A 27,892-nucleotide genomic window follows, 5' to 3' on the forward strand; every position below is an offset into this window, starting at 1 on the left:
TACCCATGGCCAAAAGCCCAGTAATGTACTCATGCAAGTCCCTAAAAGGGTCACCATTATCCATGCTAAGGACTGCATAGTACGAGAAGGCAAGCGGAAAGTAATGGACTGTGATGAAGATGTCCCTATGATGTGACATCATCCGTCCAATGCAAAACGACATGAATCTAGCTGAATCGTCAGAGTGAGCCACAAAAGTCATGCAGAAAAGGCAATCCCTAACCAAATAGGCCACCACACCAGACCCCCTGACCCCACTCAAGTACCTAGCCTCATTCCTACAAGTGGACAACCACTGGCAGTGGGAAATGCCAGGAAGAGGGTGGATGGGGCTCTAATGAGTCTCCATAACAAGGAGAATACCTACAGAACCGAGACCATCTTGAAAAAGACCCGACAAGGACCATAAAGAACCATTACCGTTCCAGATGCGACATGCAGGGAACCACTGTGAGGATCTGCCATGCCCAACTGTTTTCGCAACCGTCGTTTGACCTTGGCAGTCAACCTCAACTCCCATCTAGACGGAGGAGAATCCCGAATAACAGCTAAGGTTCATGTTGACAGCCCACTTCCCATTGCGCCTTGCCTCTACAATAAGTCCCCTGGGATGCTTCAATTTTGCCACTCGTGATTTAATGAGATCCTTGTCAAGCTAGATCTTAGTGGGAAGAGGAAAGAGATTCCTCCTCGCCCTAAGACTCGACAAACAATCAGCAAGTGTGAGAAACGTGAGCAAGAGGGTGTCATCATGCCCAATCCATGCCTTGTCAAGTGTGACATCTATGAGACCCAGTTGATCAGTGAGAAAGGAATACCCCTTTAAGTAGAGGATAGAGGGGTGTGGAGGAAGGTCGCGAACTAGCAAATTAAGTTCTCGAACCAGCCTAACGCACTCGTCAACCAACTTGGCTTTGACAAGCACCTCAACACCCACAACAAGAGAAGGGGGATCCATTGTTGCTTTTATTTCATATTGAAGCCCATGACTCTAATTTCTTTTTCGTTTGAGCAAGAAGGTTATCATGGGAGGATAACAACACCATTTGTTTGGCCTTAATTTCTAAGATGATTGATTCCTTGGAGTTGTGTGATGAGTAATTGTTGAGTGGGAGGCGAAGTTCAATATTCTCACTGACTAGATTAGAAACTATGGCAAACAACTCTGCAATAGACACATGCAAATTGGTATTGTCATTCTCGATCTTCACCACTTGTTCCAATAGCTCGTGTGTGGTGTCAATTTTGATCTATGATTTGTAAGCAAAGGGGCAGGAACTCCAAGAAGAGAAGTTGAATCAATACATTTGAGTCAAACTGTTACCATACCATTGAGAGGAGAGCCATGTAGTCTCACGACAAACCAAACATCATAAAACGTTGCCTGCGAGTAGAAGGAAGAACGTCACCCACACTAGCAAACAACAGCTAGGCGTTGGGGACCCGAGCACCACACCAAGGGCACAAGAGAGAAAATACAAACAAACAACAGCAAGAAGGAAACACCAAACCAAGAGCAACTCATGACTACAACCAAGACACCAAGATGAACACTAAATCACGACCAACCCACAAGAAAGGGACCACGGGAAGCCATGATCAAGCATGGAAGTCACAAACACACAGAAACTCGAGAAAAGACAACCCATGAGCCACACGACCAAGCAGGAACTCGCAAGGAACACTGACGACAGAGAACAAATAGGTAGGAGGCCAAGTGAAGCACAATCACAGGAAGCTAGGTAAAGAGCCACGACAAGCAAAGTCGAGCAAATGTAGAGAAAGACCAAGGCCACAATAGCAACATGACAGGAAGAAAATGCAGACAATTGGCGAGAAAGAATGACAAAAACACCTGACAACAGGCTTGTGGCACACGCAAAACCCAAGAAACGCAAGGAGAACTTGTTACTTAGCCTGCACGAGGAGCACACGAGCAGAGGTGATAATGGTGAACGCACGCTGGAGAGGAAGCGTGGAGTTCTCATCAAGAGGTTAAAGAGAATTTAAAATATTAAGATCCTCATAAGTTATTTCAAATCCTAAAATTTCACAAACTGAGAAGAAGCCACACCCTTCGTAGCCTATTTCAGATTTCAACCCTGACTCCATCAATGGAGATTTCAAAATTCTTCAAAATGCACAGGCAAAGTCAAATGATCATTAAAAAAAATTTAATTTAAAAAATCACAAGCAACTCATGCTAACTAGCTGTAATGATAAACACAAAGCCTACCACCTGCTTGCCATCGAGACTAATCATCTCATCTTCAATTGTGATGTGGTCTTTGATGAGGAATGAGGATCATTTCAACTCTCACTTCCAGTTATGAATTCAAGGGATCAGTCTCTCCAAGCTCAAGACTTGGATATCTGTCTCCCATTAGGTCCACCAGATGGGAGTGCTTCAGCTAAGAAGGCTCCAATTGTTCATATTCCTATCTCTCCACCATTTAGGCAATCTCCATGATGATGGGCTCATTAAGAGTAGAACTACTTGGAAGAAGAGAAAACCTTCAGATTCCAGAAATTTTACCCTCATGGCCAACATTTAGTGTGTATGAAACTCAAACATACACAAAGGCATAAGGGATACCCGAGTAGGAATGAGCTATGTTGACTAAGCATCATAGCCTATTGTAAAATAACACAATTATGCTAGATCTTTCCTTTAGGAAGAAACCCATCAGCTACAAATACGTCCAAAAAGTCAAATAAAAAGATGATGGTACTTTAGATAAGTACAAGGCTTGTCTTGTTGCCAAAGGCTTCTCTTAGTGGGAAGGAATTGATTATGCAAAGATCTTTGCTCCTACTGCAAAGATGAGCACCATCAAATTAAACCTCTCCATGGTGGCTTAGTGTAGTTGGGAGGTCCACCAAATGGATGTAAAGAGTGCCTTCTTGAATAGTGAGTTATAGGAAGAACAGTACATGATGCAACCTCCTGGATTCATAGTTGTCAATAAAGAAAACCGATTGCTCAAACTGGTAAAAGCACTCTATGTCCTCAAACGGGCCTCAGGCATGGTACATGAAAATTGATAAGTATCTCATAGATCCAGGTTTTCAAAAGAGTACTTCTGACTCAAATCTATACTTTATCAAGACTAATGGAAATGATGCCACCATTCTGGTTATATAAGTTGATGATTTGATTATTCTTGGCAATTTTGAATCACTGATTCAGGAAATCAAACAGAATCTTTGTCAATCCTTTGACATGACTAACCTTGGACTTTTCCACTACTACCTAGGTGCTTAGGTTTGGCAGCAATCACATGACATCTTCATCTCCCAGTCTAAGTATGCAAGGGCTCTACTGGACAATTTCAGAATGTGGGACTGTAAACCTACATCAACGCAATGGAATTTGATCTACAGCTATCAGCGAAATCTGGTTCTCCTGTTGAGAATGAATCCACATTCAAACAATTAGTGGCAGTTTGATATATCTCATTGCCACTAGACGTAGTCTTAACTTTGCAATGAGTGACATATCTCACTTCATGACAGCTCCCACTTTAGATCATTGGGTTGCAGCAAAGCATATCTTGTATAATAGATTTTTTCTATTATTTGTATGTTTCTTTGTGGAACATCTCTTTTGTAAACTCCATAAGTACAATTTGTTCTTAGTAAATAACTATCCAATTATTTACCAATTGCCTCTTATAACAATTTCTTTTTTGAGAAATATAAAGTTGTGGCATTGGAAAATGGAAGACAATTGGAGGCACCCTAATGGAATCCTCAATGGAAAGATCATAACATTTATGAAAGAAATAAACTCCACTAATACATGACAAGTCCTTTGTTCCAACCACAAAAGTGTCATGCATCACGTTGTAGGCTTGTGTCTAGAGTCTTGTAATAGGAATGTTGAAATACACGATGATACCAGCATTCCTAAAGGTGTCTAGATAGATTAACAAATTAGTATTGAGAGCATGTTCCTCTAATGCTAATGCTAGAAAGCTTTGCAAAGCATGGATCGCAAGAGCTTGGCACATCAGGGTCCATCATGATCTGAAAACATAGCATCACTTGTATGTTAGCACTATGCCAAATAATTAAGAAACAAATGAGTTGAATTAAGGGTAAATAAAGTCACTAAAGTGTAGAAGTTGTAAAGGTTGTGGGCATTTCCACCAAACTTGATGTGAGGCTTGAGATTGATGGGAAATGACCAAAGCATGCTACCATTTTCTACCTCCTTGGTGCAATAGGTGATAGTGAAGGGGTTGCCCACTACTAAGAACACCTCCAAAAAATCTTCTATCACTCGTTTCATCATCAATGGACCTTGAGACATTTTTTGACATTGCTACTTTGCTCTCTCTTTTCTTTTCGCTATGAAGGTACAATTGCAATGTCCCCTCTTAAAAATCATACACTAAACCCTACCAATCAATTTGGTAATTATATTTTGGGATTGCAATCAGGCTTAATTGAATTCCATTTGAAGATTAATTAATTCAATTGTCTTTTAATATCTTTGGGGCAAAGGCCAAAGGTGAAATCAGTAATTGAAAATCACAGAGGACAAAAAAGAATTGAGCAAGATTAGTTGCAACATTCAAGGGATTTGTCACCACATTAGATCAAGTATACCTATCCATTGATATTATGACTTCACGAAATAGAAGTAAACACAGAAATTAGCTATTTTACCCCGAGTTTTTGGGACAGGGGGATAGGGGGACAAGGAAACAGGTTTCCGAGACGATTTTTTTTTTTGGCTGAAATAGGGGATGGCTATATAGATATATATAGATATATAGATATATATATATATATATATATATATATTCATGAATTTCAGAATTACATTGTCGCATTCATCATAGCAACATAGTTTAAAATTATCAATTTAATTCATCAAATGAGCATAGAGCATAGCATCAAATCGAATCATCGTCTAAGAATTGGAACATAGGATGACATCAAATGAGAGAATCAATCTGCCGTAGATTAGACTTTAGAGCCCTTTCTTGTGGGTTTTGGAGGAAAAGCGATTTTTTGTGCCAAATCTTCCTAGATGGGTAGCAGCCATCTTGTTTGGGCAGTAATCAGCTACAACAATTTATTTTTGGGCAATTATTGCTGCTATCAAAGCATTATCAAAGCTGAAAACAATCTCAGTATTCGTCAACCCAGCAGCAATCATTTCCAGGTCTGCAATATGAATATCAAATAGAAGGTTGATTTACAATCATTTTCAAGTCTGGTTTGTTGAACAGAAGTTGAAGTTTTAATTTTCAGTCATATTTGGATACTAAGTTTGTAATGCTTTCCAAAAAAAAAAATCTTTCAACATAGGTTATATTAACATATTTTATTATTTTAATGTGGGGCCAACAAATGGGCAGAAAATCACCATTTATTAATGTTTTTTTTAAAGTCGAATTTTATTATAAAATCGAAAACTTCAAGCAGTCCCCAGGATGGATGGGAAACGGTTATAGAGTCCCCAGGACGGTCAACACCATCTGGAAACGCGTTGACTGTTTCTGAAGTTTCAAGGACGGGTTTCCAATTTTCTTGCTTGGGTGGGGACGGCTTGGAAACGTTTCCGGCCTTCCCCAAGTCCTTGAAATGAGGACGGTTCCCGAAACTCAAGGCTTAGGGCTGGAAATGCGTCCCCGAGTAACATAGGAAATTAGAAAACATGATTCAATGAGTGAAAAGAAATCAATAATTCAAAGAAGTTGTTTCCAAAAGGGGTTAAATAAAAAAAATTGATATTGGGAGCATGTTCCGCTAAAGTTGATGCTAGAAAGCTTCCTAAAGTGTGGGATAGTTGGGGCTAAGCACATGAGGGTCCATCATGATCTCAAAACATAGTGTCTACACTTTTATGTCAGCAATGTGCCAAATAATTAAAGAGAAAATAAATTTAATTAAGTGGTATATGAAGCTACCAAAGTGTTTTCCACCAAACTCAATATAAGGCTTGAGATTGATGGGAGAGGACGTAAGCTCACTACAATTTTCTACCTCCTTGGTGCAATAGGTGATATTCAAGAGGATGCCCACTATTGTGAACGCCTCCAACAAATCTCCAATCTTTCTTATCATTAGTGGATCTTGACACATTTTTCAATGTCAACGGATCTCCAGACATTTTTCAATCTTACTACTTTGCTCTCTTTCTTTTCTCAATTAGGGTACACTTGAGTAATGGCGCAAATTTTACACCCCCGTGTAAAAGAGCATTTCCGCATTTTCTCACTTTAGCCTAAGACCCAAGATCCTCATCACCCATGTCATCAACTAACTCACCACCACCCACTTCGAGATTTCTACCATGCGACCCCAATGGCATTCGACAAGTGTGTTGTGAAGACGTGTGTGTGGTGCACTCACATCCGCAAATCTGCAAACATGCAAGTTGTCATAGGAGCATCACGAACTTTCTCGTAATGCCCCCAAGGATGGCTCGTCTATACGGCATTCCATCCGAATATGTTTAAACCCTCTTTTGGCCATCATTTGGTCTTCTTGGACATTCTTACAACTTTTTGGTTGTTATTCATAGCTTCTTACTCCATAGATTCTCTTGGCCCTCCAAAACACCATTTTTGTTGTTTTCCATTATCAAGCTATTCAAGCTCTCATATTTGGCTCCACATCACACATTTGGGCTTCTTGCTCTCATAGGTGAGTGCTCTTGTCTTCCTTTTGTGTCTTTCAAGCATATTATCACTCTTGTGTTCTATTTTTTATTGTTATCTATTTTATCATATTGAATCGGTTATCTATCACCAATTTCTAGTGTCAAAATGGTTGTTGTGGAAGCGGAGACACCAAAACAAGGACTAAACTGAGGCAAATACCAAACAACCACCCCAAGACCTCTCTCTTTCTCATTTGTGTGCAGGTTTTCCTCGTGGGTTCATAAGCTTCAACTAGGATCAAATTATCGATTGTCAAAACATGTTCTACTCTGTCTCTCCACTTCATCATTATCTCTCATGGGGGAGTCCTCTTGTCTTCCTTTTGTGTATTTCAAGCATATTATCATTCTTATATTCTTCTTATTTGTATCGTTATCTACTTTATCATATCAATTCGATTCTCCATCACCAATTTCTCGCGTCTAAATGGTTGTTGAGGAGGTGGAGACACCAAGGACTTAACTGAGGCAAGTCTCCAAACAGCCACCCCAAGACCTCTCTCTTTCTAGTTTGTGTGCAGGTTTTCCTCATGGGTTCACAAGCTACAACTAGGATTGAATTATCGACTGTTGAAATAGGTTCTATTATGTCTCTCCACTTCATCATCTACAATGCACATAGTTTCTTTCATCATCTTGTTAATCACTTTGTCAATTAGGTTTATTTCTATTTAGTATTAGACTATTAGTACATCATTATTATTCTATCATTTTCCCTTTATTTTATGTGCTTAGAGTGATTTCATTCCATTAGTTTTACATTCTTAGTTTGTTATTCCATCATTTCATTTGCACTCTATTTCTACACATTCGTACCCTGTCCATCTGAGACACCAACATGGCACGTTGGGGTCTGACATTTGCACAATACTCTTTGGACCACATTGTTGTCCGAGACAGTGAGCTTGCAGAGCTCGAGACTTGTTCATTATAATTAGTTCTTTCATTTCTTCGAATTAGAACTTTTTAATATGTTTTTTTGCTCTCATAAACATATAATTCACACAGTCAATTCAATTGCATTTGGACATATATACATAGATACTTGAACAATCACACTCTACCACACTAAAGTAACCAAGTAAAAACTCTCCATCTTGTGTATGATCTCCCTAGCACTCCTAGCTAGCAACGTGGGGTGGTGCAAGGAAGTTGTGCATCCCTTGAAGTTTTAATCGGCCTATAGGTAGGTGCATTATTTTCTTCGCCACAATTTTGTAATGTCCCCTCTTAAAGTTCAAACTTAGACTAAACCCTGCAAATCAATTTGGTAATTCCTTCTTGGGAATTCAATTGTATTTTAATATCTACAAAACACTGGACAAGGTGAAATCAGCAATTGGCAATCACAAAGAAGACAAAAAAGAACCAAACAATTAAAATTAGTTGCAACATTGTTGTTGGTAAAGTTATAAAATAGCCGACAGGTAGATTAGCATCCGAAAGGACGTGTGACGGTTGAGTCACCCCTTCGGAATGGTATATGTACACCGTTCGGAATGGACTTTGGATCATTGTGGTAATCATCATTGTAAGCAATCGTATCAATATGTAATCTCTTCGGTATACATGCGAATAATAAAAGGAGTACTATTGCGTTACATGTTCTTGTCTATTGTCTGTATGCATTAATAAACTATTTACCCCATACGGTAAACATTTTACATGTTCTTGTCTATTGTTTGTATGCATTAATAAACTATTGTAGACAATAGACAAGAACATGTAAAATGTTTACCGTATGGAGTAAAGAGTTTATTAATGCATACAGACAATAGACAAGAACATGTAAAATGTTTACCGTATGGGATAAATAGTTTATTAATGCATATAGACAATAGACAAGAACATGTAAAATGTTTACCGTATGGGGTAAATAGTTTATTAATGCATATAGCCAATAGACAAGAACATGTAAAATGTTTACCGTATGGGGTAAATGGTTTATTAATGCATACAGACAATAGACAAGAACATGTAACGCAACAGTACTCCTTTTATTATTCAAATGTATACCAAAGAGATTACATATCGATATGATTGCTTACAATGATGATTACCACAATGATCCAAAGTCCATTCCGAACGATGTACATATACTATTCCGAAGGGGTGACTCAACCGTAACGCATCCTTTCGGATGCTAATCTACTCGTCGGCTATTTTATAACTATACCGACAACATCATCCCCCCCCCAAAAAGAGAAGTCGTCTCCGAACAACAATTGTTATCGATAAAATGTATAATATAGCCAACGGGTAGAATAGTATCCGAACGGGCGCGTGAGGCTTGAGTCACCCCTTCGGAAAGGTATATGTATACGTCCGAGATGGACTTTGGAATCATCAGAGATCATTGTAGTCATTGTAATCAGATTGTAATCTACAAGTGCATACATGAATAAAGTACCTGTTCTGAATCGAATCGTGTTATACATGTGTTGAACCTCTTACCCTATGCGATAAATATTTGGTGCCGTTGCCAGACGTACCTAGAACAAACGAATGATATGAAGATTAATGCCGAATTTGCCAAACAAAGATCCGAATAAGGTGAAAGATAAGAATGAACTAAGTACAACAAAAGAAATTTTAATTTTAACACAGCAAGCAGAGCGTAGACAAAGAATAAGGGCACTGAAGGGGTGAAGAGGCACAGACGAGGGAGTGCACTCACCGAGTAGGCTGAGGAATGCCGAGGAATTGCTGGAAGAAACTCGACAATGCTTGAATTTGGTGGAGGAAACAAGGGAAGAATTCCTTAACTTGAATACGCCGAGGGGAGAGTGTCCGAACGGAAGGGAAGCAACTCATACGACTCGGAGTGCCGAGGGAGCACGAGCGTGGAGTGATCTCTTCGTTCCTGATACGCCGGACGAACGAATACAGGCAGAGAATAGAACGTCACTTGAAGACTTTTCACGAAACAACGCAGTTGTTGGAAACAAGACTGTTGTCCAGAAAAGCACGGGAACACAGAACAGCGCGGGAGTCCATAACAGCGCGGGAGCTCAGAACAACGTGGGTACACAAGTACCTCAGAATCCAAAACAAGTAACAATGGCTGGCCCTAAAGAAAAGTTACCCAAGTTTCACGGTGATGGTTCAGCAAACCCTATCAGACATTGTAAAACGTGTGAAACCATATGGATGGCAAATGGTGTGACAGATGAGGATGATTGGGTAAGACAATTTCCAACGACCCTACGAGGTGTGGCGATAAACTGGTTTTTTGACACTAGTCCTCAGAAACTTAATACATGGGAGAATGTTAAAAAAGAATTTATAGCAAAATTCAGATTACTCCGAGATGATAATGAAATAGTGGCAGAAATCTACAGCACCAAACAAGGAAAGAATGAGACAGTCCGAACCTATGCCAGGTGACTGAAAGAATTGATTGGAAAGATGGAGAGTCAACCAACGGATGGGTTGAAAAAACGGTGGTTCGTGGAGGGGCTATGGCCGGCTCTTAAAAAGAAAATGAAGATTGTACCACCGTCATTGTACACCGATGCATATACTCGTGTCATGGATATAGAAAGCAAACAAAAGACAAGTAAGAAGAAGAAACATAAGTCCTCTGATTCAAATGATTCATCCTCGAAGAGTAGTAGTAGTGATGAGGAATCAAACAAGAAGGTGAAAGCGCTACAGAAAGACATGTTACGGATGATGAAAGAATTCAAAAATTTGAAAAAGAATCCAGATACAGTAAAAGGAGAATTGTGGTGTACAGATTGCAAGGAGGACGGCCATACGAAGGGTTCATACCCGAAGAAGCAGTTTTGTGACATCTGCCAAGTGGCGGGGCATTTCCTGAAAGAGTGCCCGTAGTACCAACAGGTGTTACTAACGCAGGAAGCCTCGAACAATAGCAACAACGCGAGCAATGATGCAACTTCAGGTGGATATCGAAATAATAATAGACGCGGAATGGGTGGAAACAATAACAATAACAATGGACGCCGGAGTAGAATACAATATGATGCGAGTGGACGGATGATACAGTGCCGAGCATGTTATCTTTGGGGTCACTTTGCGAGGGACTGTACTACGAAAGAGACGTCGCAGCTACTGTGCAGATGGTGTGGTTCAGGGGACCATGAAGATTCAAAGTGTCCAAAGCAAAGCGTAAATTTATTAAGTATTAAAACAAGTAATGAGAACGTGTTAGCGATTACGCGGGAACAAGAGAGGAAGGAAAAATATCCGAATGCAGAAGAAGAGAAGGAGAGGTTACAAAAAGCCCAAACAAAGATAGAGAAGCAGATGAGAGCGGAGAAGTCACAAGTAAAAGACACTGCGAAAACTTCGAAAAGAAACTTGGCGGAACAAGACATGGTGAAACAGATAATGCAAATGGAAGTACCAATTAAATTAAATGATCTTCTTCTCACCATGCCACAGTTACGTACGGCTATTATAAATATGACACCGTCCCCAAGAGTAACGAAGGAAGCAAAGGATCGTACGGAAACAACCACAGCAGCAGCAATAGATCCGATGTTACTAGCACTTACTACAAGTAGACATCCAGCAGTGGTCGAGATGGGCATTCTGGGTACGGTGCTAACAGATACAATAGTAGACGGAGGATCAGGAGTGAATGTGATGCCGGAAGATATCTGGAAAAAACTTGGACAACCAACACTATGGCCACCCACCTTTCAGTTACTTACAGCAGATCAACATGGGATAAAACCCTTGGGCACTCTAATGGCACAGCCGGTAACAATTGGGACACAACCATTTTTATTGGATTTTGTAATTATTCCATTAAAGAGAAGAGGGTATGACACCATCCTAGGACGGGAGTGGTTGGTGCAAGCTAAGGTAAAGCACGATTAGAAAAGGAACACTCTAACGATGGAGAAGGGAGGTAGGAGATTTATAATCGATTTGCATACACAGATGGTAAGAGAAGAAGCCGCGTCGTTGGACTCAGAAGGCGGTGGCGGGAGTGATGACAAAGGGAAAAAGAGGATGGAACCAGATGATGAAGGGGTGCTGAGAATGGGAGGGTCAACTGATGACTACCTAGATTTAGTAAACGGATTGCTACATTGGCAAATGGAAGATTATGAGGTCTTTTCGAGCTGCAATATTTTGAGTATCGAGGAAGGAAAAGAAGGCCATGAGTTTCCGAAGGAGTACAGTGAACTGAAGGAGGGAGAATCGCAGGTGGATGAAACACCTACCCATACGTTCAGTAAAGATAAACTGATGAAGTATGAAGAGCTGACGGTGAAAACAATGAACTTGGGTGATGAGGAAAATCCGAAGAACATTCGTGTAGGAGATGATTGGAACCCAATATTGAAGGCAGCACCTTGGACGTATAAAGACTTAAAAGAAGTACCACTAGAACTATGTGTCCATCGGATACCATTAATCGAAGGTGCGGTATTTGTACGGAAGCAGCCGTACCGAAGGAGAAAGAACTATGCAGCATGGGCCGTGGAAGTTGCACAAAATAGGTGGAAGGTATGGCATCAGAAACATTTAAAATTAAACAGATTTCAACCTGGTCAGTTAGTACTAAAGTATAATGAACGAAATGAAATAAGGCCTGGAAAATTTAAAGTTAAATGGGTTGGACTGTATAAGATACGGGAAGTTGGATATAGCGGAGCAATTAAATTGTGGACACTGGACGGAAAAGAAATACCAGATGCCATAAATGGATCAAAGTTCAAAATATATAGGGAAAGGAAGGATCCTCCGTGCGCAAGGGAATGAACGAAAAAAAAAAATCTGTAAATAATGTACATATGTATAATATTAAAGCCGAATATAGTTAAAAAATCAAGTGATAAACTGTAAAAGTATGAAGTGATAAAATGAAAGATGAAGCATAAAACGTATTGGAATTCTGGAGGAACAAAAGCCTGTAGTACGACTATAAAAAACATCATCAGATGAAAAGTATACAGAAAATGGAGCAAAATAACAAAATGATAATAAAGGGAGAAAATTTTAATAAAGCGAGTTCAGAAAGAATTGAAAAAGGAGTCCTTAATGACTGTACGGCCTTCCTTTATGACCGTACGGACTCGAGCTTTGTAATGCAAAGTTAAAAATATATATAATACTATACTACCTCAAAGTAATAAAGTTGTAAATTATGAAAAGAAAGGACCGTACGGCTGTTGATGCCTGGAGAAGACTAAGAAAAGATCGTACGGCCCCTAGGAGACTATAAAAGAAGACCGTACAATTAGACCCAGCATAGAAGAGTGAAATGAAAGACCGTACGGCCCTTGGAGACACAAGAAAGCTAAATGGAAGACCGTGCGGCTTGAAAGAAAACACATTGTAAAAGGATGACCGTACGGCCTGAAAAACTCGCATAGGCTGGAGATATAAGCCCGTACTGTGATACTGTACGGTGAAGAGTAGTGACCATACGGCCTTGAGGTTTTTTGTTTAGTTTATAAATGAAACCGTACTAGACCATAACATACCGTATGGAAGATAGACCGAACGACCTCAAGTGAAAAGACCATACAGTACGATGGAATAGCGAAGGATACAAAGAAAGACCGTACAGCCCTAAGGCAAGTCGAAACACAAAGAATCATTGATGTCCGTACGGCCCAGAACATAAGCAAGGAATAGCGTAAGAAGACCATACGGCTTTTCTGTATGGATTGGACGACCAAAGGAAAGGGAAGAAGAAGGTCGTACAATGTACAGCAAGGGAGAAGCTGGGACTGCCGTATGAAGGGTATCAGGAAAGGAAGAGGAATTGCTGTAGCTGATTCACAAAGCAAGTCTGCAGGAAAGAGGATGTGGAAAGCAAAAAAAAAAAAAACAAACGACGACAGATTGAAACAGTTCGGAATGAGTAATGCATGATGCCAAAGGGAAAGGTAGACATAAGCAGTTGCCAAAAAGAGTGTGGAATCGAAAAAAAATGACAGAAATGGTGTGTTCCGTGCAGTTTTGTGTGGGTTTCAGAGTGCTAATTTGGTCTTGGCGGCGAGAGGGCTGGCACCTGGGGCGCTGCCCCTCGACCCCGCTAGGGGCGTTGCTGCCGAGACCCCCAGTCGTTGCAGATATCAGTCATGGGAAGTGTGACTAGTTGATGAGACCTAGAGCTGTCGCTATAGGCATGAGTGTTTATGTGTCAGAGGAGGCACTTGGAGTAGGTGTTGGGCATGAGGCTGTCTTGGTGGATGCGTAGAGAGCTTGGGAGGAGCTGATCATCCAGTTGAAGGTAGTATGGCGACACTTGGCTCAGTGTAACTAGGAGTTGGAAACAGAGAAAGCAGCACAGGTGGCTATCAAGGTCAGCGAAGGAGATAGTATTGTGTTAGCAGAGGTTACAGATGCAACGTGGGTTGGAGACCAATTTGGTGCAGGCATAGGATGAATGTGAAAGTAGTGCGACAGAAACAGATCTATCTTGTTGTAGTTAGTCAATTAATGTATTTTGTTGTTAATTTGTCTCGGATATTTTGTAATTGTCGTCCGAAGATGACCTTTCTTTTGGAGGGGGGATGATGTTGTCGGTAAAATGTATAATGTAGCCGACGGGTAGAATAGTATCAGAACAGGCGCGTGACGCTTGAGTCACCCCTTCGAAAAGGTATATGTACATGTCTGAGATGGACTTTGGAATCATCAGAGATCATTGTAATCATTGTAATCGGATTGTAATCTGCAAGTGCATACATGAATAAAGTACCGGTTCTGAATTGAATCGTGTTATACATGTGTTGAACTTCTTATCCTATGCGGTAAACAACAATTACAAATTATCCACCCATGCCACTTTCTCTGCTTCCAACTCCTGGGTACACTGAGCCAAGTGTCGTTGTACTGCCTTCAACTGGATGATCAGCTCCTCTCGAGCTCTCTATGCATCCACCAAGATAGCTTCACATCCAACACCTACTCCAAGTGCCTTAAAGCGTATCACCCCTCTCGAAAGGCTTGCTTTGTTGTTCTCTCCACCTCTGGTACACAGACACTCCATGCCTGTAGCAGTTCCAAGTCTCATCAACTGGTCATACTTCCCATGACTGATAACTGAAGCGACTGGGGGTCTAGGGGGCAACGCCCCAAGTGGGGTCGAAGGAGCACTCTCAAACCCACAGAAAACTCCATAGAACACACCATTTTTGTGATTTTCTTCCAATCCCACACTGTTTCTGGCAACCGCTTATGTTTTACTACCTGTTTATGTCTTTCCCTTCCCTTGGCATCATGCGTTATTCATTTTGAACATTTTTTATTTGTCGTCAATTTTTTTCTTTTTTTGGAACACTTCTTGTCCCCTTTTATCAGTCACCTCTACCCCTGTTATAATATTGGTCATTCTATCTTTTGCAACCCTCTGACTAATCGTATGGCAATGCCTCCATTCTCCCACCGATCCTGCAAGGGTCGTACAGCCACTTCTTTCAACTCCTGGGCGTACGATCCAAACTTCTTTCTTGGTCGTACGGCTTTTGCACTTTTCACTTCCATGTATGTTGATAATGTACGATGCTTGATGTTTTCTTTCCGTGAGCCGTGCAGTTGTACGGAATATCTTCATATGGCCGCTTCCATGTCTTTCTATTGTTTTAATTGCTCCTTTGTACAATGTACGGTACTTTCTTCCTCCCAATACTGCTCTTATATGTCCGTATGGCCCTATGTTTATCTTCTGTTGTACAGAAGATCATACGGTGCTTTCTCCTTCACAAACAGTGCATGTGTCCGTACAGTAGCCTCTTTTGGTCGTCCATACAATTACCTTGTTTGACCGTATGGTGTTGTGTGGCAATGTGTATCCCCCTCTATGTCCGTACAGTTTTGTTCATATACCATATGATGATGTAGTCCTCCTGTCTATACAGTACCATATGGTACCCTAGCTGGTTCGTACGGTCCTTTCTTGAATTTGTACAGTTGCTTCGTCTAGGTCATATAGTACTCTCTTGCCTGCTTCCAAAAGTTCGTACAATGGTAGCCCCTTCTCCATACGAAGCCTCTAGTCTGTACAGTATTTTCCCCTTGCCTTGCGCTTGCCGTATGGTGCACCTCCAGGTCTCTTCCTGCAAATTTCCAATCGTACGGTGTATTCTTCTCTTCTCTGCATAGGTCAAAGCTCTCTCTTCTCCCACAGTATGTTTTTTGGTTCAATATCATCTCTAAGGTTCATGGTTTGTATTGTGGCCTCTTCATATTTTATCGGCTTATCTTCACTAAATGTATGGGCTAGTGTTTCATCCACCTGCACTTCTTCCTTTAGTTCACTATATTCCTCCGAGAACTCGTTTCTTCTTTTTTCTTCTTCGACGCCCAACATGTTGCAGATTAGGAAGAGTTCATAATCCTCCATCTGCTAGTGAAATAGTCCGTTCACCAAATCTAGATCGTCCTCATTCGACCCTTCTTCCAATCTCAATACTCCCTCTTCATCAGGTTCCATTCTCTTCTTCCCCTCGTCATCCCCTCCACCTTCGCCTTCGGAATCCAATGACATTGCCTCCTCACCTACCATTTGTGTGTGCAGGTCAATTATGAATCTTCTGCCTTCGCGCTCCACTAATAGGGTATTCTTCCAGTCATGCTTAACCCTTGCTTGTACAAGCCATCCTCGGCCCAGAATGGCGTCATATCCTCTCCTCTTCAGCGGGATGACGACAAAGTCAAGTAGGAACAATTGTGTTCCAATAGTCACTGGTTGTGCCATCAGAATCCCAAGAGGTTTAATGCCATGTTGATCCACCATTAGTAATTGGAACGTAGGTGGCCACAAAGTCGGCTATCCCAACTTCTTCCAAGTATCTTCTGGTAGAACATTTGCCTCGGAAACTCCGTCCACAATTGTGTCTGAGAGGACAGTTCCTAATATACCCATCTCTACAACCGTCAGATGTCATCCAGATGTGAGCGCTAGCAGCATTGGGTCCACTGCACTTGCTCCGCTTTCCTTTTCCCTTCCATGTTCTCCTGGTAGTTTAGCAGTCGAGGCTATGTTCGTGAGGGTTGTCCGTAGTTGAGGCATTGTAAGGATCAGATCATTTAACATGACTGGTATTTTAGTTTGTAATATTTGCCTTATGATGTTTTGTTTTGCGCAATTCCTCGTTGAGGTACTAGTAATGTCCTTCAATTGTGATTTCTCTGCCTGCGTTGCTTTCTCAATTTCCGCCGGCACTTCTTCCAATCTCCTCTTTTCTTCCGTCGGCTCAAGGTACAGCTTTGCTTGTTTACGAGTGATTGCCAAGACATCTTCGTCCGACTGAGGCTGATCAAATTGACTCTTGATTTCGAGCACTTGGCATCTGATCTCCAAGACCACACCATCTGCATAACAACTTTGGTGTGTTTGCTGGTGTACAGTTCTATGCAAAGTGGCCCCGCAAATTGCATGCTTGGCATTGAACCATCGGGCGGCAGTTTGCATCGTACTGAATTCAGCTGCAGCTTTCATTATTATTATTGGTATTGTTGTTTTGCCCTCTTCTATTATTTGTGTACCCACCCGAAGTGGCACCATCATTGCTTGTGTTTCCACTCCCTCCTGACACGGAAGCCTCCTGTGTTAGGAGCACTTGTTGATGCCCTCTTGTTTTCATATTGAAGGGGCATTCTTTTGTGGAATGTCCCATAATCTGACAGATATCACAAAATTGGTTTTTCAGATAGGACCCCTTCGTGTGACCTTCTATCTTGCATTTTGTGCACCATAGCTTGTTTCCCTTCGTCTCTTTCTACATATTCTTAAATTCCTTCATCATTCTGATCATATCTTTATGGAGAGCTCGGACCTTCTTACTGTCCTTTTTGTCATCACTGCTATCTTCTTCCGAAGACGAGTCATCTGAGTCGGATGAGCTACTTTTCTTCTTTTTCGTTTTCTGTTCACTCTCTAAGTCCATCACTCGATTGTATGCTTCGGTGTGTGATGATGGCGGCACAATCTTCATTGTCTTCCTTAACTTCAGGCGTAGTCCTTCAATGAAACATCTCTTTTTCAACCCTCTGCCGTCTTACTTTCCATGTTATTTATTAGTTCTTTTAGTTTTCTGGCATGTACACGAACTGTTTCCTTTTTCCCTTGCTTTGTGGTGTAGATTGCTGCTACGATCTCATTCTTGTCTCACAGTAGTTGAAACTCGATGATAAACTCCTTTTTAACTACTGCCCAAGAAGTTAATTTTTGGGGATCGGCATCGGCAAACCAATCAATTGCTACACCCCTTAGGGTTGCTAGAAATTGTCGGACCCATTCCTCTGTGTCAATTATGCCATTTGCCATCCAAATTGTTTCGCATATCTTACAATGTCTGATTAGATTGGCTGTTCCATCACCATCAAACTTTGGCGGTCCAGCCATTACTATTCGAGTTGGAGGTACTTGTGTACCGGCGTTGTTTTGCACTCCCGTGTTGTTCTGCACACCCGCACTATTTTGCACACCCATGCTGTTTCGGACAGTCATCTTATTTTCCACAGCCGTGTTATTTGGTGAAGAAGGGTCTTCGTTAAGCGAAGTTGTCCATTCTGAAAGTGTATCGCGAACAAAGAGTTCACACTCATGCTCCTTCGGCACTCCGAGCCATACGAGTTAATTCCCTTTCGTCTAGATTCTCTTCCCTTGGCGTATGCCAGTTAAGAAATTCCTCCTTGTTGCTTCCACCAAATCCAACCGCTATCAAGTCTCTTCCAAAAATTCCTCGGTGCTTCGGTGTCCGTCGGCAACCTACTGAAACCTCCGTCTGCGCTCAACTTGTTGTGCCAAACTTAAATTCCCTTATGCGTTGCATATTTCATCTTTTTCCTTTAGCTTATTCTTATTTTTATTCAGCTGATTCGGCATTAGTCTTCATTCCTCTGCCTGAGTATTCCCGCCTGTCACACTGGTGACCCGGGTTCGTTCCCCAACAACAACGCCAAATGTTTACCGTATGAGGTAAATAGTTTATTAATGCATATAGACAATAGACAAGAACATGTAACACAGCAGTACTCCTTTTATTATTCGCATGTATACCAAAGAGATTACATATTGATACGATTGCTTACAATGATGATTACCACAATGATCCAAAGTCCAGTCCAGACGGTGTACATTTACCATTCCAAAGGGGTGACTCAACCGTCACGCGTCCTTTCAGATGCTAATTTACCCATCGGCTATTTTATAACTTTACCAACAACAACATTCAAGGGACTCGTTGCCACATTAGACCAAGAATAGCTCTTCCTTGAAATCAAGACTTCATGAAGTAGAGGAATCACAAGAATAGAAACATGGTTCAACAAGTGAAAAGAAATCAATAATTCAAGAAAGTTGTTTCCCAAAAGGGATTAAATAATATCACAAAATGAAGTGTATTAATCAAGAGGCATTTAAAGAGTTGGGTTTATTGGAGGAAAAAGGCAATTAAGAGAGACCAAGCAAAGAGCACGAGCATATTAAAATGATATTTTATTAATCAAATTTCTACTCCTTGTGGAGCATTGAACTATAGTTCAATTAAAATAAGAATGACAACCTTCTAGGTTTGGTTTGGAATTAGAGAACAGGAACCCACAATTACTTAGACTGATTTCACATGCAGATCACCATATATTTCAATTTCAATTAAAATGTCCTTTCAACCAGCAGCTGGTCGTGGAATTCGCCATGGCATTCTAAGGTGGGATATATAGCAGATTTTGGACCATTTCATTAAGTAGCAGACTGATGCGGATCTATAGATAAATTAGCAGCCACTCCAAGGGATAAATTCAGTCTTTCTGAGCTATCTTCTGAACATTATATCTGATTACATGATAACCTATTAAACTGTCAATTCTGGGTTGATTTCATCAAGATGTAATAAGGAGTTCATATTTAAGTTTAATTGTGCAAAATGTGAGCTAGGATTGTAATGAATACTAAGATTAGACCCAAAAAACATGAACTGTGATGATGGCACAGTAGATTGTTATAAACTTTGTTGCGCCAAACATAAGTAGAAGGTAGTTCGGATCGTCTCAAAGTTGGAACCGACATAAAAAAATTAAAAGTGAAATTTGCCACAAAATTTAACGGTCCATTGAACAAGCTGTGGTGACTTCCATCTCAACACAGTTTCTTCATTTCAATGCATCCCTTGCACATCCTTCAGGTAACCGTGAGCAAAAGGTGAGCAACAGGTGGGCCCTTCCCCTTCACTTTGCTGCATCTACCAGGTGGGCTACAACAGCAACAACAACTATGAGCAGCAACCATGAGCAACAGGTGGGTCCTTCCCCTCTTTTTCACCTCTTTATTGGGGTCCTTTCTGTCATTTGCTAAATCTCTTCTTGGAACAGCGACATTATCAGCAGACAATTTAGACACTACATTTTACCCTGGAGACACATCAATAGAGCAAACTCAGATGATGATGAACACTGCATATCCAAGAATCCTCAAAACAATTCTAACTTGAGATGACCCTAACTATTAAAATCACTAAAGAACCAATGCTTAAACTGAGACAATTCGTAAAACACTTGTTTCGAAATCTGAAACTGTACTATAAGATAATGTTCTACAATTTTGCCAAACTTCAACTATTAAATGGTTAAGGAAATGACGTCTCAATTGATTCACCAAATGTGCTGGCAGTAACAATGTAATGGTAATACAAACAGTATTCAGCTTAATTCTGTTTCCAATCTTACAGTATTGTAATAATCGTATAACAATGTCTGAATGTTCTTAATTTTCAAAGGATAGAAACAACATCAAGAACCTGAAATTTCTTGCCTCCATGGATTCGGCCTGTAACGCCGCTAATGGATGCGGCCCTGCCCTTCGCGATCTGGAGATTCCTGCCACATGGGTCTTTAGAACGTCGTCTGTCCCGAGTTTACCACCGTATTGCAATAAGAGCCCACAAGTCGGGGTTGACCTGACCACCTGCTGCGAATTATCTATGATATTTTTTAACCTTCTTATCGAGCGCCCAGAAAAAACGATATTGTTACTGCTGTCGAATTTGAATCTTGACAATGTGTGAAATCGCTGACGAATTTATCAATACTGGATGCGGGTATCCGAACTATGAATATGCAGTGTGCCGCCCGAGTGAAAAGAACCTGACTGGAAGCGCTTGAGGTTAATCCGTCTTCACCCGCTATCAGCCCTTGGTTATTTGCTGAAGAATGGTTCCCAGACTGAGTCGAAAATGGGGTCCCGAAGTAGCTGCCGGCTCATTCAAGTAAATCACTCGATCACGTCTAGCAAACCATCCCAGCCTAGATCCGAATTTCGCCAATTCTTTAATAATTTGATGGTTGGCAATTAACTCGTCTCAAACAATCAAAAATGCAAGAGTTCCCAATTTGGCCTTAGGCCACAAATTTCCGCCCTGATGAGATGACTGTAACGTCACCTCCAGTTTTGCAATAATTCGGGTGATATCCCACACCCTCAAAATTGCTTATCAATGGGAGTTTTCGTTCCCAAAGATAACTTGAGAATTTGCAGACCAAATGACTACAAATTGCTCCAACTGAAATAGAAGTCGAATCCACAAAACTGCTTGTACAAATGGGTGCCTCTTGTCCTCTATTTATTCACTTTTTTTGAGAAGTCACTGGAAGCTTCCAGAATTGTCTTTTATAATATCTTATTATAATGCACTTTTATTATCTAATAACTTTATTAAAAATTAAATAACTTTATTAAATTAAAAGTGCAATCTTAATTCGACATTAGAACATGTAGGTCCCATTTACCGGATGTAGCAAGATGCAGTCTTCTGGCGACGAGATGACTCTCTCTCCAAAATCATTTGCCTACGAGAGTCGATGATAGGAAAATCTACCGTAGGAATTATGTCGCTACAAAGGGGACATGACATAACTGGTCCTGGCATGCACGATTGGGAGTCTTGGTTCAGGCGGTCAGGTCAAGAAGGACAACTGATTACTGGGAATCATACAATGGAAATCAAAGATGGGCATTCAAAGGGGGGCTCTAAGGCACAAACAGAGAACATAATAGGGTCTTGGAGCTCGCACTCTCAGTGGGCAGATACAAACGAAGGTAGTGGAATGATGATTAAAGAGAGGCTGATCTTTGTCAATGCAAAACAATATAAGGGGATCTTATGACGCAGACATATACGCAAACAAAGACAACCAAAAAGGAAAATATATATGATTCTCCCAATAGTTAAAAACAACTATTCTGCTAATTCACAAGCAACTCAAGTTCAAGATGGCCAACATAACCAAGGTGGAAGTGAAAACAAGAAAATGAGGTCTTGTCTATTTAGGGGGTAGACAGGACAGCATTAACTAAAGCTAATGTAACCGAAGAGGAGAAGACTATTCAGGAGGAAGACAGGACAGAAGCAACAAAAGCTAATGTAACCGAAGAGGAGAAGATGGAAAGGGAGGAGGGTTACCATGATCACCAGCGAACACATAGCCCTACAACCTCCCCTCTTCTATGGTCCTCCGAACTATATGTGAACAAACTGATGCTGCTGAAAGAGCAGGTAAATAATATAGAGACAAAGAATCAATCAGGGACTCTTGGATGAATGAAATCACAGACGCTAACAGGAACCTGGAAGAAGAAACAAGATGCTCAAAGAGGAAGTCGCAAAGTTGCATACCCATATGGCGAGAAGACAAGAAGAGCTACTCGCTCTAAAGCATGAGTTACATAAAAACAGATCAGCAAAAAGGATCTCAGAACCATTAATATGGGCAGCACAAACCAGATGGAAGAAATCAAATCAGCAGCGGAGGACATGAAGAGGAGGGAAAACAGTCTAAGAGAGCAAATAGAGGTAGCCAAATCTTGGACACACATTGTAAATGGAGCACCGGCAAACGAACAAAATGAAACCATAGAGAAACAAATCAGGACACAATTAATGGAAGAAAAAGATAAACAAGATAAAGCTACAAATTTCATAATCAAAGGGTTAAAAGACTTCAGAGAAGAAGAAAGAACTGACATATTAGGAATTTTTGGAGGATCAAATGGGATGGACAGGCCATATTCAGCAGGCAGTTAGGATAGGTAGGAAGCAAGAAAATGGCAGACCCAGGCATGTACAGGTCACACTAAAGAACACAGAAGAAAAAAATGCAATTCTAAAAAAGAGAGGAACGTTAAAAGGCACACAATTCTATCTAGATGAAGATCTAACATTTGCATTCTATCTAGATGAGAGAAGAACGAAGAAAGGAATGGACAAAGGTAAAGGCAGCGAGAGAAAAGGGTTTTTGGGCGGGGTTGATAAATGGCAAAGCTCAAATCAACAATAAATCTATACATAATAAATAGGGACGCGGGCCCCTCCGCAAAACCCTACAGGTGGTGAGTTGGAACTGTAGAGGTTTTCTATGGAGAAGAGGACCGAGTTTGGGGCCAATAGCTGAAAGGAAAGACGTCATTATACTCACAGAGACACGTGAACACGAGGGATGCAAGGTACCAGATTTTGACGGATATAATAAAGTCTCGGTATGGAACAATGAATCAAAAACAAGTAATGGACAAGGGGGGTCACAGTATTAATCAGAAAGGAATGGGAAGACACTATAAAAGTGGAGAAAAAAGACCCAAACAAACAATTTATATGGCTGAAACTAGAGGAAAAGGATATTACAATTTGGCTGGCAGCGTGCTATTTTGCTCCAAAAAACTCCAAGTTCTATAAAAAGAATGGTTTTGGCAATGAGGACCCTTATGCTATGCTAAAGAAAGACATCTTGAACTTCAGTTCTTTGGGGGAGATAGTTTTAACGGGAGACTTCAATGCAAGGACAGCGAATAATCAGACAAACCAGTTGGGCAGCGAGGATAGAGGAGAGGTTAATCCTATTTGGTTAGAGGAAGATAAAGATCATGCATGGAAAAGGGTCTCACAAGATGGGCAAGGAAATGTGTCCCACTTTGGGGCTGAATTGTTAGGTCTTTGTAGCTTACGCAGCTTGATCATATATAATGGTATGGAAAAATGGTCGGGGTCAGGAGATATCACGTGTAAGACGTACAATGGTCATAGCATCGTAGACTATGTCCTTTGTTCTCAAGCTTCCACATCTAAAATTCTAGATTTTCAGATTGGGACATGTCCTATTGAACCGAAATCTGACCACATGCTGCTTTTCATAACCTTGGATATTTACAACTATAAATTGCAGGAAACAGACTATGCCACCTTGATCAAGAACAATAATGCTCAAGGGAAAATTATCATGAACCAAGAAAACCAAGAACTTTTCGTGGCTGCCTAACATTATCACCTTCAAATAGCAAAAAAAGATCACTCGCACAAGGGAAGAAGAGAGCATGAAAAACAGATCTGCGGCAACCTGCTTGTTCCTCTAATCCACGAGGCATAGAATTGTAAAAAATCTCGATTCAAGAAAAGGGTCAGCAACACTTTCCCATCCAATCCATGGTATGATGAAGAGTGCAAGGCAGCAAAAAAATGATCAAAGAAAATGAATCAGACAAGGAAAGGAAAATAACCTATTTGAACTTGATAAAAGCAAAAGAGGAGAGATTTGTCACTGCAAGATGGAAGGAGCTTATCTCTTTGGGGAAACTCAATCCTAAGAGATTTTGGAGCGAGATCCAACAAAAGAAGCCACAAATAGAAAACAATATCACAGACAATCAATGGTTAGCATATGCAAAATTATTTTATGAGCGAATTGAAGATAGAAACATCCCCCCTAGAATCAACACTTTTGTTGAACTTTTTTCAGTGGAAGATATTAAGCAAGGAATAAAGAATCTAGCAACAAAACAAAAGACATTGATGGACCTGCTAGCTGAAACTTTGAAATGGGGCATGGAACTTCTTGCCCCCCCACATTCAAAATATTTTCAACAAAGTGAACAAAAGTGGTTTTCCGAATAACTGGACTACTAGCGTAATTATACCTATCCACAAGAGCGGAGATATCAATAATCCCTCTAACTACTGTATGATCATGGTGAATCCACTTCTGGGTAAATTATTTGGGGGCGTGATAGAGCGCAGAATCAATAGCTGGGCAGAAAAAGAAGAGAAGAGAGCAAAAGGGCAGACTGGTTTCTGGCCAAAATACCCCACCATCGACCACTGCATCACTCTTAGACACCTCATTGAGAAAGTTTGGGATATCAAGGGCAAAGAGGCTTTCTGCTGTTTTGTTGATTTCAAAAAAGCTTTTGACATAGTTCCTAGAGAGAAACTTTGAAAACATATGGAGGACCTCAAAGTACCAAATGAGCTTAGAGTGGTTGTTCATAGGCTTTATGAGCAGGTTAGAGCTAGAATCAAAACAAAAGATGGCATATCCAAAAGGTTTGGCAGTGATATTGGTGTGAAACAGGGCTGCCCACTATCACCCACTTTATTTGGCCTATATATTGACAAGTTGGAGGATTGGATGAACAAAACTCTGAGAGGGGGAGTCCAACTTGCGAAGTACGTGGTTAAACTTCTTCTCTATGCAGATGATCTCATTTTAATAGCCCAAATAGCCAAGGATCTAAGAAAACAATTGAGAACATTGGAGGGTTTTTGCAAAGAAGTTGGGATGCAAGTGAACACTAGCAAGACTAAAATCATGATCTTCTCTCTCAAAAAGAAACAACAATAAGCTCATTTCCATTTAGAAGGAAATACTCTAGAGATTGTGACAGAATACAAGTACTTCGGAATAGACTTTAACAACAAACTCAATTGGGAAACTTGTAGAGCTAAGCGGATACAAGGAAAATGGAGGGCGTCCTTTTTGCTGCAAAACAAGCGTAGACAGGCAGAACTCTGGGATTGGAAAACCAAAAATACTCTCTTTGGCTTGTTGGTCACTCCAGTTGTGCTATATGGTTGTGAGGTTGTGGAAGCAGATAGAAGGAATATGAAAGCACCTTATCATTACTACTCTTAAAAGTCAAATCAAGCATACCTTATGAGATCCTCTTAGCTAAAGCAGGGATGTTCCCAATGGAAGCCTCTGCGATTATTCGTTTGTTAAATTATTTTAAAAAGGTTGAAAATTTGAGCACTCAAAGTTGGCCCAAGATTGTGGTTAAAAGAGAGTAGATCAAAGAAAGAAAAAATGGATGAAGCAGAATGAAAAGTGGTTAAATAAGTGGGTTATTGACATCCTAGAATGCCCCAACACAAATGAAGGGATAAAAAGTTCTGTGCTGGAAAAATTTAAAACTACCATGTGGACGAAACAGATGGGGAAGAAAAAGACACATTATGTCAAAAAGTTCAACCCCACGTGGTGTCATGACATTAAAGACTACTTACAGGTGGACATTAAAGGTAAAAATAGGCTGCTAATAGCACAGTTAAGAACAGGATCCCATCATCTGCAATGTGAGACAGGTAGATGGACGATACCCAAGGAGGTGTGGAAAGAAAGAAAATGCATCTTCTGCAGTAAAGGATGCATTGAAATGGAATCGCACTTTATCTATGAATGCGTCGCATACCAAGATATCTGAGATCAATCTGGGGACAGCTTGAAGGAGGGCCATCTACACCAGCTCTTTGCGGGGACCAATCTACACGATACAGCTAGTTTTTTGAGGCAGAAGCATAGCAAGCAGGATAAACTTGGAAAGAACATACATATGGTCCCATAGGCTGGCTGGCCTCATGAGCGCTATTAAAATACCTTCATTCTTCATTCTTTCATGCAATATTCCAAGGCAATGCTGCAATGGTTAATTTCTGCTTAAATGGCTTTCAAAATGGATAATCGTGTTGAATTTTAGGTGCAACCTTGTTTGGTGAGGAATTAAACGCCATATGCTACGCTAAGTTGCGCTCACTATTTTAGACTTCGATGCAATATTCTACGTCGGATTAACTTTATAAGCTTTGAGGATAATACCACCGTCAAATGGTGCGGCTCATTTTTCCCCGAGAAGAATTAAATAACACCGACCATTTTAGCAAACCCGTTTACAGGTCGGTAACAATTTACCGGCTGGAAGCTAATACAAAAAAATAGCCAATCGCTTAATTAAGCTGTTTTATTTTACTGTCCTCTGTGTATGTGAATATTCTCTTTGATAGTACTTTGCACTGGTAGATAAAAATTGTGAAGCACATTTTTGCTATTTTAACCCATAATAAGGTAGTGGTTAACACATAGTTAAACCCTTTTTCCAGCAAATATGCAGCATTACATACAAACTCTGGTTCGGAGGCATCATTCAAAATAAAGCACCTGAAATTTCTCTCTACGAAAAGTCAAAAAATAATGAATTCCGAGAAAACGTGAATTTGACTAGAAATAAGAGGACCCAGAAGCTGTTTCGCGTGATTAAATCAGAAAGGGGGGAAAATGAAATTAATGTGGAAATATATAAATGTGTTTGTGTGAATGGAACTAAGGGAACCCGAAAAGCTGAACAGGGATAAGCGGGTCTGGAGACACACCTGCAACCTTCAATATGAAATTGGGTGCCGAGAGACGTGTTGTATATCTCACTTCTCGTGTTCCATCCTCACTCCAATTGCTTCCTTCCGCATTATCATCGCCATTTACTTCGCTGTGATATTTTTTGAAGAATCTGTCATCCCCAAACAGAAACGAAAATGCAGCCTACATATGCAAATTTGAGTTAAAATACCAAATCGAATATCCCTTCGGCACATGAACAAGTAGAAAAGATTGAACTGAATTTACCTGAGGTTCAAGGAAATGGATTGCATCCTTAATCTGCAATTTTCTCACCATTATTCTATGCTCCCTCACAACTATGCATGATAAGTTGAAATGATATGCCGACAGAGGTAGAAAAGGAGGAATAAGTGAGGTCGAGGTATACCTTCTCAGCGTATCCGGAATCTTCTTTTATGACCATTATTCCTTCTCACCGCCTGCTTCATAATTAGCGTTGTGCTCCACTGGACTTTTCTAAAGCACTCTTACCGTAGGACATTTCAATTAGCAATCGAATTTATAGCTTGGTTGGGCATAGTGGTAAATCTTTTGATTCCGATTGACTACCAAATGTACTGTCGTTTGCATTTAGAAAGCATTTTAAATTTATATATTTTAGATTAACATTAGAAGATTTCATGTGTTTGATTTTGATAGAATGTTGTCATTGGTTATTATTAGTTCTCAAACCCAGATTCATTAATCTAATTTTTCAATTAGATTAATCAATCATTCAAAAATTTAAAAGTTTATATGGAACTTATAATGTGTATACTTATTTTCATTTTTCGTTATTTTGTA

General features: G+C 40.4%; 1 protein-coding gene across 2 annotated transcripts in view; it reads right to left on the minus strand.

Moving 5' to 3' along the window:
- LOC149566720 (uncharacterized) overlaps positions 1-27,665 on the minus strand; it is a 73,473-nt gene extending 45,808 nt beyond the window's left edge. The window contains exons 1-3 of one of the 2 annotated variants that reach the window (XM_089820062.1): positions 27,477-27,665; positions 27,335-27,367; positions 27,085-27,250 (exon numbers count right to left, since the gene is read on the minus strand). In XM_089820062.1, the coding sequence (XP_089676188.1) occupies positions 27,085-27,250; positions 27,335-27,367; positions 27,477-27,512 (235 nt within the window). In that variant the 5' untranslated portion in view covers positions 27,513-27,665. The remainder of the gene's footprint in view (positions 1-27,084; positions 27,251-27,334; positions 27,368-27,476) is intronic. The other variant, XM_089820063.1, reaches the window with a different exon arrangement.
- Between the last annotated feature and the right edge of the window lie 227 nt (positions 27,666-27,892).

Source organism: Cupressus sempervirens, chromosome 3, assembly GCF_028749045.1.
Source record: "Cupressus sempervirens isolate cs-2001-9-10 chromosome 3, ASM2874904v1, whole genome shotgun sequence".
In the NCBI taxonomy this organism is placed as follows: domain Eukaryota; kingdom Viridiplantae; phylum Streptophyta; class Pinopsida; order Cupressales; family Cupressaceae; genus Cupressus; species Cupressus sempervirens.